This window comes from Pelophylax lessonae, assembly GCF_965119305.1.
Source record: "Pelophylax lessonae genome assembly, chromosome: 1".
Taxonomy (NCBI): Eukaryota; Metazoa; Chordata; class Amphibia; order Anura; family Ranidae; genus Pelophylax; species Pelophylax lessonae.
The window spans coordinates 614,177,494-614,194,748 of record NC_138768.1 but is presented as its reverse complement, the minus strand read 5'-3'; the positions used below and the strand labels follow the sequence as shown (position 1 = coordinate 614,194,748).

Sequence of the window (17,255 nt, the reverse complement as noted above, 5' to 3'; positions counted from 1 at the left end):
ATGCATGGTGACACACTTGATAAAAATGAATATAAACTCCACGCTATGGTATAGCAGGGAATTGTGTGTGCAGCTGCCTGCACAATGATTACTCCCCTAAATGAGGAAATAATCCCAATACACGTCCCAAATTGGTGCGGTGCTTACTAATCAATATATAAATGTAAAAATATACAAACTCATTGTGAAATATAAAGTGCCATCAATAAGTGCCATTAATATAAAGTGTCTTATATGAAATCCTCATATATGAGTATCATAAACCTGTGTCTCTACATAGACTAGAATACAAATTCATTATGGAACATAAATTACCATCATATACTGTATATATCATCATACTGAAATCTGAAGTGCCATAAATATACATCATACTCCAATACTGCACACACTAAAGAACTGTATGCTGTATTGGAGCATGATGTATGTTTATGTCACTTCAGACTTCAGTATGTGGGATATATTTGATGGTAATTTATGTTTGATAATTAATTTTTATGTGGACTATTATATCAATTGTCCTACCATACTGGTTGGACAATTTTTAAAGCTACGTCGCATCTGTTTGCCGACATTACACAGAGCTGTAGGTATTGCTATGTCTAGGATTAGGGATGCCTTATTGGAAGATTGGGACAGGAGTTTTGGTGTAAGAGGAGTTCCAGTTTTTCCAACTACATATAGAGCAGAATATAATAAGGTTAAATCTACTGTGGAGCGTTTGTTACCAATACTCCTAAATGATGATATATACTCACAAATTTTGGATAAAGAACTGTATCCACCAGAGCACTTAATTTGGGAAGCTATTTGTCACCTAGCCGGTTTACAAGTAAGAAACAAGGGGTTGGGAATTGGCTACATTTTAAGGGCAGTTATAGATGTGATGACAATAAATGCACTTTTTATTCCTATCTTACTAAGGGAGGCACATTTCAATCTACTGTTATTGGCAGGTCTTTCAAGATTCTATCATTTATTAATTGCAACACCAGGTATGCAATATACAGTATCTCACAAAAGTGAGTACACCCCTCACATTTTTGTAAATATTTTATTAAATCTTTTCATGTGACAACACTGAAGAAATTATACTTTGCTACTAAGTAAAGTAGTTCATTGAGGGAACCATGAGTCTCAACATGTACTGTGACATACTAAAACAGAGCATGATCCCCTCCCTGCGGAGACTGGGCCACATGGTAGTATTCCAACATGATAATGACCCCAAACACACCTCTAAGACTACCACTTCCTTGCTAAAGAAGCTGAGGGTAAAGGTAATGTACAGGCCAAGCATGTCTCCAGACCTAAACCCTATTGAACATCTGTGGGGCATGCTCAAACTGAAGGGGGAGGAGCACAAGGTCTCCGACATACACCAGCTCCGTGATGCCGTCATGGAGGAGTGGAAGAGGACTCCAGTGGAAACATGTGAAGCTCTGGTGAACTTCATGTCCAAGAGGGTTAAGGCAGTGCTGGAAAAATAGTTGTGGCCACACAAAATATTGACACTTTGGGCCTAATTTGGACATTTTCAATTAGGAGTGTACCCACTTTTGTTGCCAGCGGTTTAGACATTAATGGCTGTGTAGAGTTATTTTGAGGGGACAGCAAATTTACACTGTTATACAAGCTGTACACTCACTACTTTACATAGCAAAGTGTAATTTCTTCACTGTTGTCACATGAAAAGATATAATAATATATTTGCAAAAATGTGAGGGGTATACTCACTTTTGTGAGATACTGTATCTGATTACTTGTGGTATCTGCTTGATACAATATGTCGGCAAAACCACAAGACAATTACGAGATCACCTCCATGACTATATTTATAACATTGAGCAAAATCATTCTACAAGCTACAAACTAGGATACCGGTGGAATTTAATTTTGAATGGGATATTAGTCATGATGTATGAGTTGCATATGAGTTTTTCATATACATGTTTCATACTCTGTCCCGTTTAAGATGCATGTTTGTGGATCTATTTGGTTTTTTTTCATCCTTATGGGGTTGTTACTGTTTTATGATTGTGATTATTGATTATGATTTACATTGTTTTAGTTCACATAATCTTTTTTTTTAATGACAGTTTACAGATTTCTTTTTAGCAATAGTTTTTCTTTTCTAACAGTTGTATGCTTACACTGTTGTGTAAGGCTGGAGCCAGGTTTCCATTTGTTCCTACCTGTTTGCACCTGTGTGCGGGTACTTCTTTCCACACATACCTGTGAGGGAGACATGAACTCTTGTAGTCTATGACTAAAGCCAGCAATAGATGGTGCAATTTTCTTTCAACCACGGGTCAACCACGGGAGAACACAGTGATTATTGCTAGCGTGCTAGCGCCTATAGCTGCTGGCAATAATTGCATGAAAAATCAGACAGGCTGGTTGTACCCAAGTTTATCAAGCGATCATAGGAATAATTCTGAGGTTGTAAGAATTATTTAAGAATATTACAAATTCATCTAGAACCCTCCAGAGGTAATCCCACTCAACGTTGTCAAAAGCCTTGGCAGCATCGAGAAAGAGGAAAGGATTGCCCTCTTACTTGCATTATCTGTGGGAACCTGGATGTTCAGAAACACTCTTTCAATATTGGTACTAGTGGATCTATTAGAAATAAATCTTAATTAACCTGGATGGATAATTTTGGTTATCAACTTACTCAGGTGTTCAGCCAGTACAGAATGTTAATGTTGGAGCCCAGTACGAAGTTTAGTGTGTATCAATAGGGCAGACTGGGGCCTTTGCCCTCTTTAAGGATAACTATCTCTGTGACCTTAATAAGAAAAAAGGCACTCTTAACACAGAAATGTTAATAGTGGGCTGTATTTTGGATTTCTGTAATGTTTGCTCATTGTTACTTTTCTAGTATGTTATTCCCTTTTTAACCTACATATCAAAAGTAAAATGTTTCAAAATGTCATTCTCTGTTACAGATTCCTAAAGTACATTTATAACACCAGTCTTATTAAAAGCCAAGATGCACTGAATGTGATATATTACATATCTGTATATAGTAAGCTTGGAAAACAAATGGCATGGGACTGGGTACGGATCAACTGGGACTATTTGGTCAACAGGTAACTTTCTTTCTTCTTTAATTACTTATAAGATCCTTTATATGTATGTATAAATTAACCAATGAAATACGTTAACTTGGCTGTTTCCTTTACTGATTGGGATATCCAACTCAGTTAAAAGTTATCATCATACACAGCAGAGGATTGGGAACATTTTGTGTAGGCAAATTTCAAGCAAGTGGCCCTTTAATAATAGAAACCATTTTTTGTGGCCTAAAGAAAGAGGGTATCTCATGGTGCCTCTGTTATTATTATACATGGTGAAAGGTGAGTATTCCAAATCTCAGAAATGCAAAGGAAGTTCATGGTGCAAGACTCTCCTCTGTCAGATGCTGTAATCATAGATCTTAATGTGCAGCGGGTAGCTATATAAAGCCCACCATATGTCACTGACTGTGTCCCCCATTCTGATTGATGTCTGAATAGTGAAGTATCTTCTGTCAGGGCTACTAGTCAAACATATCTCGTTAGCACTGTCACTGGGGGTAAATTCCCCCAACCCAGACCTTCCTGCTTAGATAAAGGTATAGGCACAAAAAGTCCAAAATGCAAACAGAACTGATCTTAGAAGTTGTGTTCTGTGCTTCCTGAATAAAGATGAAGAATTTTTAAGAGCAACTATCGGTGTGCGGATCATCTTTCTACACAGGCACAATAAGTACATACTCAGCAGTATCAGAACTGGATCATTCAAAAATTAGAGTTTGAGCACTCACTGTGTTTTTGCTGAAAACAATTTGTATTGATTTGTAATTTATAGGGTTAACAAATATATGTACTTTTATTATTCAATGAACACAAACTTTGTTTTTTCTTATAGATATACAATCAATGATCGAAACCTTGGTCGTATTGTTACAAGAATCTCGACTACATTTAATTCAGATGATCAACTGTGGCAAGTAAGTTTATTTCTCTGTACAGATAAATATGCTATATTTTATCGTACAGAGCTGCCCCAGCCCTCCTCTTCTGGGGACCCCCGACGGCAATCTGGGCTCCTCCTCTTTTGTGTCTGACCCATAGCAAGCGGTTTGCTATGAGGGCAGACGTTTGGACCTGCTTTCGAGCTGGGCTGTGTGTGTCCATGTGTACACCTTTGTCTGGCTGCCTTTGCAATTTGGGAGAGATTTAAAAAAAGTGGCTCTAGGGCCTGCTTTTACCAACCCCAAATGCAATTCTAAATGAGCCCTTATATTTTACATACACTTACAAGGTAAAAAATGTTATATAGTCTTTGTATGCTCACTGAAAATACATTGTTTTTTCCCTTTATATACAAAACTACTGTTTCTAATATAAGTTGTTGACACTCTCATGTTCATCTCATTGTCTCCTTTATATTTATTCCATTGAGTTCTATGAAATCAGTTCAGGTGTTAGGCCATGTTAGCAGAAATATGACTGTATAAGACTTTAGGGATTCTATAAGCATGGCCTGCAAAAAAAAAAACAAAAAAAAAACAAAGATAGCGTCAATTGGGGTATACCCTGTGCTAAATCCTAAATAATTTACAGGTACTGTACATACATTAAAAAATCATCAATTGTATAATAAAACTGACCCATTACATTTCAAGTAAAAAATGCATCCTTAACTAAAACCAATGCCTAGCTTTATACCAATAAACCATACCAATTAGCATGTTTTAGGTTGACTTTGAGAGAGGAGTACTTTTTTTAATCTATGTAATTGTGTAAATATGCAATGGATATTAGGTAATTGCATTAAAACAGCAATGCTTACAAATAACCATTCTATGTATTAGTTTACTCAGTAAGGCAAATTGCATAATTTATCAAAATGGATTGATTCCATAATAGAGAATAAAGAAAGTGATTATCCAAAGTCAGCAGGATCCTGCAATGCGCGGAACTACCTGGCCTTTGTAAGCCATCACAGTCTGATAAGAGCATAGTAGTATAGGCTGGCTTGTACTGTGAGGATCAGAGGCGATACAGTACACATATTGTTAGAATTAGATGCACCTAATAAAAAAAAAAAGTACCTGTATTGTTCCAATTACTTTGTATGGATTATAAAGGATAAAAAAGAAGTCAAAATATGCTTGTCATTATCCGGTAGTAGAAAGTACAGATGTATAAATTTACACTTATCTTCAATCATCTTCAGTTATAACATTGCTGAATTTTTAAAATTGCTACATTTCAATAGGATGCAAAAATATGTAAGTTGTTGTATATACATGTAGCAAGGTTTCCAGGCCTATGGCCTGATGTGGGTCTGCCATTAGTACCGGTACTTTCCCCAGCCCATGTGAGCTGTGACCCTGGGTGTGACAACTGAATCAGCGACAACTCCGGCATCTTTGTTTGTGGTTTTTATTGTATTTAGATCCCCTAAGGGAATGAGTGGGATACATTTTGAGGCTTAACTATTCACAATTGAGACTTTATCCTTGAAAAATGCCCGTCGTCGCTTCCTTGACGCCAGCTGGCGCCAGCCAACGCTCACCAACACTGAGAACAACTTGTTGAGCACAGAAGTGCTGGATCCTCGACCTTTAGTCCAGAAGATCCAGGACTGAATACTTTTATAGCTCCTGACACTGTTTAGCTGTGAAAGTCACTAAATACTGTCCTCCGCTTTGGCCAGCTTGGGGTAGTATGAAGTTGAACTCTGTACAATTGTGCTGGCAACTGACACACTCTGTACAATTCAGGGCCCAACTACAGGTACCCCCTTGAACTTGAACTCTTCACGGTCCACTGACTATGTACCCCCTCTGTAACTTCAGGGTCCTCAACCTATGCACCCCCTTTACAGCTAGCTGATGACTGGATCCCAGAATCTCCTCCGGAGTGGTCCCCTCTGACACTAGACAGACCCCCGGGGCAATCCTCAGTACTTACGACCTGTGTAGGCTTTCCTGGGACTGGACCCCTCTCACTCTCCGCAGATTTTCGGCACACCGGATCCCCTCAGCTCACTCAGCACTCTCTGAATATCCAGATGACACCCCGAACTATCCGCTTCCTCAGACAGGAGGAGAGAGACAGCCGCACTCTCCCTCCTGGGACGCTGCTCCCACCAAAGACACCGTGCCACACACTTCCCCCAAACTTATACCCACTCCCAGAATCCTTTGCAGCCAATTCTGCCTTCTGGGGTAGATACAGCCTGGATGTGCCCCCTGATTGGGCTTCCTCCACTGTCCTATCAGGAGCCTCTCACAGGAGCCAGTGGGGAGACTTCCCTCTCAGTGGGCACATTTGGAAACCATGATACCCTGCCAAAAATAAATCACAGCCCTGCTGTTAGGCAGACAAGGCAAATATGTATTTACCTAGCACCTACCTGTAGGGTGCTACATACACTATTAATAACATTGGCAAACACGTGTCAAAAAGTTCAGAAGTCTTTAGAAAAATTAATCTATTTAGAATAAAGTTCCAGAAAGAGAAGCAAAGTTCTACACACAAAACCTTTTTTTGAAATTGTTCTGTAAAATCAATTCTTTAAATCATTCTACTTAGTCACGTATTTTAAATGGAGAGTTTGCTGGGTGCCAGCAAACTCTCCGTTTAAAATAAGTGACTAAGTAGAATGATTTAAAGAATTGATTTTACAGAATAATTTTGTTTTTATTGGCCAATGAATATGAGATTCTCTTGGCATTATGCAAAAAAAACATTCTAATGTTCCTGGCATGTGTGATTATAACCTAATTTTTTAGCAAGTGTGATTGCACCTTTAGTGCAGTTACACTTATATTCTATTGCCTCTTGCCAGTCCTATCCTCATCTGTCCCCGATCCAGCAAGATATCGGTTGCATAGTACTCCACGTTCAATTCTACTCTGTAGTCTACTTTGACTTTCAGGTAGTGCATAGTGAACACACCTCAAAGGAAGTGTCTTTACCAAAGCCTAGTACACACAATGAGAATACAGGACAATATGATGAATGATCGTCCATTGTTTTGGTTTTTTTGCATGCTAGTCTCATATCGAAAACCAATAGGTGACTAAAGTTACCAAAATTCTCGTAAAACAAAATACAACTTCGGAAGTGATGCAATGTATTGTAATGTATTCTTTAGTTTCCGAGCATGCGTGGTCTTGGTCACAATTTCTTTTCCTACAAATATTATACTAACTACACTAAAATAGTTTGTTCTGTTATCGTAGGAGAAAAAAATGTTGTGCTTGTCCCTTCGTACATTTTCACAGGAACTGTTGTGGTTGGCTCTCGAAAGCTGTGTATTAGCAAATAGATTATTGGATCGCTCCGAATGTGGGTTTTTTTGGTCCAATATTCTCATCATGTGTACGGGCCTTGAGGAAAGACAAAGTTTGGTAATATTTGGATTTCTCAGTTTGGGTTTTGTATGACAATACCTATTCTCAGCAACTAGAACATCTGAAAAGCCCAGGGGCACTACTGCAAAAAAAGACAACATGAGACTTAGCACCTCCATCATACTGTACACTTACATATAATTAACTGCTTAACATTGTTGCCCTTTTTTTTCTCTACCAAAAAAAAAAATGATTGAAAGCTCAAAAATGAGTAGCGGGGGGGGGGGGCATGAAATTAGGCAGGGAAATTAAAAGAAGATAGCATTTGAGATGGGAGTGGTGGATTAAAGTATATCTAAACCCAAGAACAAACATATAATATATTGCAGCTTGCCAGTCCTTAGATTTGATAGCTGCATTTGTTTTCTTTTTTTAGCCTAAGTGCATTTTCTGAAAGTTTAGAAAAATACCTGTTGACATAAATGTCTACTGTAGACTGAAATAAAATCTTAAAAAATGTTTAAGCATTCTCAGGTAAATTTAGTGGACTACAAAAAAAAACCTATGAACTGAAGATGCGGAGAAGGGAGGTGTTTGTAGTCCAAATTAGGAGAGAAACCTAGGGTGACAACACAGCTCCTTCATAGATAAAGTACAACGACTGAGCATTTTTACCCTGGGACTAGAAGTGTGTTACTGGCAGGATCACCAGGTAAAAATAAAAGAAAGAAAGTTAAAAAAAAAAAAAAATGCAGCCACCGCATATTACGGCAGTAAATTGTGACATATTATATGGATAGATTTTTTTATTTATATTTGATAATTCATGAAAAATACCAAGTGGTTTATCTCTCAATGGACACAGCCATCTGAGATTCTTCTTTGATTTGAACATCATGACCTTCCATTGTCACCTATTTGATTTCCTTATGAATAAAAATTGCCAAAACGTTTGACTAATCTTTAATTTGTGTTTTCTTTCCAGATGAGAAATTTCTTTGAGAGATACCCAAATGCTGGGGCTGGAGCCACCCCTAGGGAGCAAGCACTGGAAACCGTCACAACTAACATTAAGTGGGTCAAAGATAACAAAGATGGCATTAAATCCTGGTTGGATCAGAATGTTGTTCCTTAAGAACATAGTTAATAGCAATGTTTCAAGATCACTAATGTTTCTAAATTTGCCAGCATTGTCTATTTTAAAATAAAAAAGAGGGGCATAATGTGCATATCAAATATTTTAGAAGGGAAACAAGGAAATATGTCCGAAGTCCGTTTTGTCTTGAAAAAGAGAATGTCCCAGAAAAAGTGGAGAAGGTGTACTACGTATATTTATTATGGTAAAAATGTACACACAATAGGGTTACTTAATGCAAATAGGCAGTTCATTTTGCAAGGTAAGGATTGTACAAGTAAATTATACCCAGAGCTTAGTGAACTTGGTGAAGTTTAACTTTGCAAAGAATACCCAATCATGTGCAAGGAAGATAAAAAAAAACAGCATTTTTGCTTGCCCTTAATTGGATGGGTGAAGTCAGCGGAGTCTCACCTTATTCACTAAGCTCTGGGGCTAATTGCAAAGTGAACAGGTAATTTGTCTTTTAGTAAATCAACCCTAATTATTTTTTTTATCTTCTTAAGATAAGCTATACTGACTTTTTTTTCTTACATTTCTGACAAATGTAAACCTTCTATTAATTTCATTCTATCATTTTGTTTTTTTTCCCATAATCCGTTTTTTGTTCTTTAGTGTTTTTATGTTACACTCTAATTTTTGTTCAGTTCTTGTCTGAGTTTTATCTCCTTTCCCATTTTCTTCATTGTTTTGTTCCTTAATCTGTTTTTCTTTTTTTCCTCCTTTTAATCAATTTCTGTATTTTTTAATCACTATTTTAATTTATAACTTTGTTTATTGGCCACTTTATGTTCCATATGTCCTTGTTCACTCTCCACTTTTCTATCTGTTTATTTCCGTAAAGCAAAGCCAGCTACAAGTCTCAAGGCCATACTTAGGCATCCACAAGAACCTGCCAGTAAAGGCTAAACCATTGCTACAGAAACTTAAAAAGTTTTTTTTGTCTAAAGATCAAGACGTAGTCTATTATTCTCAATATAGAGAAACTAACAAATAACTTTTTTCATGTGGCATAATATTTTAATTTGGTTTCACACAACTCTGCCAAATTTTCACCCCCTTTTTTTTTTTTTTGTTTTTCGCATTTTTTTACTCTCTAGTTTGACACTATATTTTTTTTTATTTCTGAGTTTTATGAAATGTAGGGCACACAATGTCAAGGTGAACAACAGGCATTTTCCTAACCAATTAAATATGTCCTGTTGCACAGAACATAGCTATTTTTAATGAGAAAATCTAAAACTTTGGCATTGTTTTGTCATAATCAGTATAATACTATTTTTTATAATCATTTTTTCAGAGAGAAAGACCAACAGCTGCTGCCTCAGCAGTAAACTTTAGTTTAGGGAAGGGGTTCTATAAAATTATTTAAAAATGTAAACTTTCCTTTTCAAAAAGCATCAGGTACAAATTTCTACCATTATAAGAACATTTGTCACCCATAGAGTATTCTGCTAATAAACTACTGTTAATAAAAGTGCAACACTCAAAGGACACGGTTTCAAACAATATTTTTGCAAGCCCCTTTTCTCACTAACATGTTTGCAAAGTTGTATATATTCTTGAAAGCACTAACTTTGATCATGAACCCTGTTCAGTTACGGTTTTGTAGCTGTCACTGTAGGGTTGATTTACCAAAATTGGAGAGTGCAAAATCTGGTGCAGCTCTGCACAGAAACCAATCAGCTTTTTTTTTTTTTTTTTTTGTCGTCAAAGCTTAATTGAACAGGCTGAAGATAGAAGCTGATTGGCTACCATGTACATCTGCACTGGATTTCACACTCTCCTGTTTTAGCAAATCAACCTCACTGTGTGTCTTAATGTTAACTTCCTTTTTCTACATTACTTACTAGATGGCGCAAATATTCCTGAAACTATAGTATAGGCACCATCAGGTCCAGATTGGTGCCAGCAGCTTTCTATTGTTGCTGCTGTACAGCTCAGGGCATCTCACATGGTAATAGAGGTTTCAGTAACCTACTGAGAGGAGCCATCATTTGATATGCACTCAACTCTGCTTCAAAAATCTCAGTCTCTGAAAAGGTTCCTGGGGCTGTAAAGGGTCCCAACAACCTAACCTGTAGCAACAAACTGGGAATTTACTGGCATTTTGTCATTTTATCAGTTTAGTACATGTATGTATGAATGCGAGTTAGGGACCTTAGATTGTTAGCTCTGTGACGGCAGGGACTGATGTAAATGTACAATACATATGTAAAGCACTCTGTAAATTGACAGCACCAAATAAGCACCTGTAAAAAAAATAATTTCATTATCACTGGTAACATTCCTGCCTTAAGGATAGCTAAAAAAAAAAAAAACATTACCACCAGTGGTTAATTATTAGAGAAAGAAATTGCTCATTGTTAAAGGAACCCCTAGCAGCCTCTGGAGGAACCCTAGGGTACCATGTAACCTTGATTGAGAAAGCATGCTCTAGGTCTACTATACTCAATCTACCACCCTTACTGGCTAGCAGCTTCTTACAAAGCATATTTGTAGTCATACAATGCAAATTACCCTATTGCATTCAAACATAATTTTTTATTTTTAAATAATAGTGCATTAATCTGAAAAAGTGGCTATTACCTGTATTTTTTAGCTACAGCATGGGCAATTCTCCCATCCTTCTTACTGAGTGCAGGGGACATGGCTGCATTGACTGCAGGGGGTGTATCTGCAGTGACTGACCTATAGTGAGTCGGGAAAATATTTACTCCGTCTTTCTACTTGCAGGCTAAGCAGTGCAGGGCTGAGGGGCGTGTCAGCCAAGCTAACTATGCACCGATCAGCCATAACATGACCACTCACCTAATATTGAGTATGGCCCCCTTTTGCTAAAACAGCCCTGACCCATTGAAGCATGGACACCAAAGTAACAGCCACATGAATGGCAGGACCCAAGGTTTCCCAGCAGAACATTGCCCAAAGCATCACACTGCCCCTGCAGGCTTGCCTTCTTTTACCGCATCTTGGCGCCATCTCTTCCCCAGATAAGTGACACACACGCACCCGGCCATCCACATTATGTAAAAAGAAAACTTGATTCATCAGACCAGGCCACCTTCTTCCATTGCTCCAAAGTCCATTTCTGATATTTATGTGATCATTGTAGAAGCTTTTGACTGTGGACATGGGTCACCATGGGCTTCACAGCCCCATACACAACAGACTGCGATGCCCATTTTTTCTGCTTTCACCACATCAACTTTGTTGACAACATATTGCTGCCTAATATATCCCACCAATTTTGAGATGCCATTGTAACAAGATATTACCTTTACCTAGCAGTGGTCTTAATGTTATGGCTAATCAGTGTATATGCGTTGGCACAGCGTTCTGTAGTTCAGATTGGAAGCTGAGAGGTGCAGACAGACAAGAATATAAAAATTTACAGCAAAACCTCAATGTCACTAAAAAAGAAGGCACGTGTACAAAATGTCTTACTTTCAAAGGAATGTACAAGGAAATCAGTAATATGGTTTACATACACTTTAATTAAGTTATCAAAACCAATGTACACAATTCTTAACCAATAGTAGTAGTAACATAGTCTAACCAAAGAGGAAAACATAAAACCAAGCTAAATGACAAAATAATTTATTAACCATATTTTTCCAAAAAATGCATTGTTCTTTTTGTTAAAGCAATCTTTCCTATTATATGCAAAATGTTAATTTGTAAGAATAGTGATGGTATATTTGTATGATCTTTAAAAGCTATTCATTCTGAATGAATTCAGGGAGATGAACCAAGATATGTTTATTATAAAATGATTGGATATTTCAAACCTGTCATTTTCTATGTATAACAATCAAGCTGTACTCAGAAGAAATAACCTTTTGATGATGTTACTTGTCAGATGTTAGATTCTTGCAATTAATTTGATTAAAAGCACAATGAACACAAATAATGATAATTGTTAATAAATTCCAGAGCATGTGTCCTCATTTATTTAAGTGATTGTATGGTATGTTTTGTATAATACTGCATAAAGTACATGTAAAAGGTTACTTGGAGAGAGGTGGCTAGGAGCAGTGCCGGGACAAGGCCAAACTGTGCCCCCACCCCACCCCCACCCCCCAAGATGTATGAGCATTATGTGGCAGCAAAAAGCTCCCACAAAAACACTGAGTGCTAATTTGCATGCTTACCCCCAAGAATAAATGTCTCCTCTTTCCAGTACAATCCATACCCCTGCTGAAAACCCCCATCTGAGCACAAATCGTTGCCCCCCCCCCCCAACAAAAAATGTACCCCTCCTAGCACAAATCCTCCACCCCAAAAATGTCCCCTCCTAGTACACATCTTCTTTCCCCAGTTCAAATCCTCCCCTCCCAGCACAAATTTCCCCCAAATCTTCTTCCTCCATCTTCCCCCCAACACAAATTCCCTTAAATCACTTAGCAACCCCCAAATTTCCCCTCCTAGAACAATACTTATCCTCTGTAGCCCCCAAATTTTCCCTTCCAACATAAATCTCCTTCCCCCTAATCTCCTTGTGGTTCCTCCCCCACCTCACATGATACCACAGTGCCCAGGGCAGCTGCCCTTCCTACCCACCCCTTGTCCCGGCCTTGGCTAGGAGGGCAGATTCCTGTACACTCCAAATGCAGGGCTTTGACAGTCTGTTGTGGAAAAAACAAAAAGTGGACTGTAGTCTTTTTAGAACTATGGATGGAAACATTTCTCTATATTTTCCACTTCATATTCCTAAAGTGGGTCTTGGTACAGTGAATGCTTCCTCTGATAAATCAACCCCCAGGTATAAGTGATGATAGCACATACTAATGCATATGTCTGGATCACGGTTTACAAAACCCCACCATTTTGCACCATTTTGCATCCTGTCTTTCAATTCATGAAATCAAAATTTATGGAATCCCTTTAATTCAGGGGTCTGAGGTGAGAATAACTACTTGAGATGGATGCTTTCCTTTTATACTAGAAATTTGCTGAGACCATGACGTCCTACTTCAGAGGCTGACTTGTATAGCACATTTTCACTAATCATCCTATTATTATCACCAATAATCATAAATTTAAACAAGTCATTGCGAGCTTTGTACCTGTTTCTGACAAACAATATTTCTAAAAGAAAACATCCATTTGTATGTGTTGGCTGTTTTTTTTTTTTTTTTTTGAGTTTTTAATCTGAGAATTATTACTATTGGTTTGCTAGGCAAAGGGCCCACATGTTATAGGGTTTAAGAAAACGGAAAAAATATCACATAGAAAGGCACAATGTAAATGCAGCTCTGTATTCATTAAGGGCCCATTCACACCAGGAACATTAAGGGCCCATTCACACCAGGAACTGCATGCAAATTGCACAGGAATGCACAGGTGCTGTTAATTTTGTACTGACACCCACTGCAGGTCGCAAGGGCAGTGTGATTGGAACCCGGCAGGAAACGCGGGTCTCCAGAATTTCATTTGAAAATGTTTATTTTGAGGACATTCATTAAACTATCTAATTGTTAATAGGGGTAAATTAATGTTCAAATTCAACTGCAGTGACAAGAACATTTGAAGGAGCAGGATGGAAAATGTTTCCTAACAGTGAATGTGGTTTTTGCTTGGGAAACTTGAGAAAGTTTATCTACTCCAAATCCAGCGGAAAACAAACTTTTTTTAAAGTAGTTTTGAATGACATTTATCATGTCATTGAATGTACTGTGAGAATTTTTCGTACTAATGTTGGTATAATTGTTTGTGCAAAAACCTACATTATTTAACTTCAGCAGAAAAAAATCAGGTCTCCTGCCATCCCAGACTGAGCTGTGCTTTGTAATAGAGCTGTTTAAAATCCAGGACAGAATGGGCAGTAATAAAAATTATTTGGCAGGTAAACAGCTTCCATAGTTGTGTTCTATTAGTGTACTTAGATGTTTGCCCCATGTCCTACTTTAACTGTAGAAGTCTAAACTATGCAATTTGGAAAGTTAATGCTCATTAACCTTCACTTATCTAATCAACCAATCAGAACTAGAACATTGGAAAAATCCAATGTTTTATTTATTTCCCTTGCACAATATTTGTTAAAGAACAGCCTATCAACTTCTCTCAAGAATATGTATATCTTGTTGCTGCTGTGCTTGTTGCTGCAAATGTGAAATTATAACCAAAACCACCAACCAGATAAGATTGCGTTCAATCCACCAGTGAAGCTTACCTCTAAAGCTCTTTAGATCATTTGAGGGGGTGAAGCCTGAATCCTATGCACAACATTCAAATTGTAGTTGAAAACAAAATTTAAGAATAAATATTTTGCATTTATGAAACTTCTGGGGCATAGCTCCTGTGTGTTAAATGCTTTTATTGAAGATCCTGGTATTTATCTGTTAAACAGGCTGTCCTACCAGGGGCTGACTGGCAACTTTTGGCCCAGGGGGCAAGTACAAACCAAAGGCCCATGGTGCAGCTACTCAACCCCCCTCCCGCTCTCCCTCTTCCTTGCCTCCTCCTGACCCCCATTCCAGGCTGAAGCTCCGCTCCATGTACTCTCTATTCCCTGGCCGAATCCGGTATCCCGACCTAGTCAGAAGGGGGCAGATGGGGGGAGCTGGGACAGCACAGTGGGGACTGCCTGGGGAGGAGAGTCTCCAGTGGGGCATGGAACTTGCCTCTGCTCAGACACAGTTTACACTATCCATGCTGGGGGGGGAGGTCTGTGCTCTGTCCTTGTCTTCAACCCACACTCAGTAGGTTAGCAGCGGGGGACTTTTTACTTCTCTTTGCCAGGAATCCTTAGGGCATGACTGTGGCAGAAGTGGTGCAGCCTTTTTATGGAGCATCAGAGTGGCCTGGGGGGCAATTGCCCCCCTGCCCCCTGGCCCAGTCCTCCCCTGTGTCCTACTGTAATACAACTGTGCATTCAAAATACTAAATTCTGTAAATCACTGAATTCTTTGTCTAGGCTTCCAAATGTTCATCAAGTTGACAAATCAGTCCCTTGAAGCAATGATCCCCAGGTAGATCTAAAACCACCAAGTAAATGCAATATAATAGTATTTCATTGATTTTAATGCGACTGTATTAAGTACTTTTGGTCCAGCACATGGGTAAACGATGTTGCATGTAGACATCATTTATACAGGTGCTGGCTCCTAATGATGAATATGTTGTAAATGCATTTTTGTAATAATGCCTTTAAACTAGTTGTTTTATTTGCAGCGTTCATTGTTCCTATTTAACCACTTTAACTCAACCTTTAGTTAGTCAAAACTGCCTTAATATACCTCCCCTTCTTCTATGAAGCATGTTTTAGAATTTTTTTTTTTTTTTTTGCTTCATTTTTTTATTTTACTTCTCATTTGTACATTTTTTGTTTGTTGGTTTTTGTTCTTTGTGTTCATTAATATTGAAGTGTTGCAAAATTGGGAAAAAGCTTTCATTTAATTTGTAAATAACTTGGATGTGCATTGTACTGGAAACATATTTTCCTAAACAATCATTGAGGAACACAGGGTGAGGTTTTCTGAGACACTGGGTTATGCTACTACCTTCAGAAGATTGCACACTAGAAAATAATGTTGTAAATCAGCCTAATATAATCCCTCCCACTCCCATCATGCTCTATTATTTTGTTAGTATCCTAGAAGAATGGATGCATCCTCTCTTCTGAGAGAAGTAAACCATGTTTTTTGCCTATTTTCTGCATGTCCTCAAGACTCCTTTTATTAAAGCAAGTTTTTTAATGACTGCAGAGCCAGAAGAGCTAAATTTACAGCCTTTTGGATCGGCTGGTACTAAGCATAGCCTTGGAAGCCACATCTAAACGCTACAAAAAGAAAGATGCAGGGTCATCTTGTGATGTGATCTGTGGCCACTGGGCTCTGTTTCAGTGATCTCCGGACACTTGTACCATGTAAATTAGCAGCAGAGCTTTTTACATATCTAGGGATATGATACACTGGTCTGGTGCAATCCTGTCTTTAAAGACTCCAGCAGGAGTATGCCTGCCGCAGTGGCAAAGGCTTTCTAGTAGTTTAATGCCCTGCAAGGGCTACTTCCGCCTATCGAGACCACTACTGGTGAAAACCATGGCTTCTCCCTGCCTTTTTAGGTACCAAAACAATTAAATGTATTTTCCCTTCATGCCCATCATGGGTTAACTTGTGTGCTGTTGCACTATGAATTGTGATATAGACTAGTGATCGACCAATATCGGTTTTTCGTTGCCGATACCAATACTGATATGTTGGCCAATCATATCGGTATTGGCTGATATGGGCCGATATTTTTGTACATTTAAAAAAAAAAATTTCTTTTTACTTTACGTGTACTCTTGTGGAGGGATCTGGGGGTCTAAAAGACCCCAAACCCCTCCTCTGCACTTAAAAGCATTCAAAACGCCAAGTTTGGCTGTTTTGAATGCTGTCATTTTTTTTAATCTGGCGCCAGACAGTACCCGGAAGTGATGTCGCTCCTTGTAATGACAGCCGAGCGGCTTCTCAGCCGCATCGGTTGTCATTACAAGACAGCCGACCATTGGCTATGGACGCCGATAGCGGGGTGATGCCTCTAGCTGCAGGCATCACTCCGGTACAAGCACTTTCCCAAAATATCGGCAATATCGGTCACCTTGGTGGCCGATTCCAATATATCGGGGAAAGTGCATATTGGCCCTCGATATATCGGCTTTGCCGATAATCGGTCAATCTCTAGTATAGAAACTTCATTTGGATGCTGCAACACTTTTCTTTTAGTTTGTCACACATGCCTTTTATAGAGTGACACACACTCTTATGGCACAGCAAA

General features: G+C 38.5%; 1 protein-coding gene across 1 annotated transcript in view; it reads left to right on the top strand.

Annotated features, from left to right (window-relative positions):
• ENPEP (glutamyl aminopeptidase) overlaps positions 1–8,549 on the top strand; it is a 96,433-nt gene extending 87,884 nt beyond the window's left edge. The window contains exons 18-20 of the mRNA XM_082243343.1: positions 2,952–3,095; positions 3,916–3,997; positions 8,343–8,549. Coding sequence (XP_082099469.1) covers positions 2,952–3,095; positions 3,916–3,997; positions 8,343–8,492 — 376 coding nt within the window. The 3' untranslated portion in view covers positions 8,493–8,549. The remainder of the gene's footprint in view (positions 1–2,951; positions 3,096–3,915; positions 3,998–8,342) is intronic.
• The last annotated feature ends 8,706 nt before the right edge of the window (positions 8,550–17,255 follow it).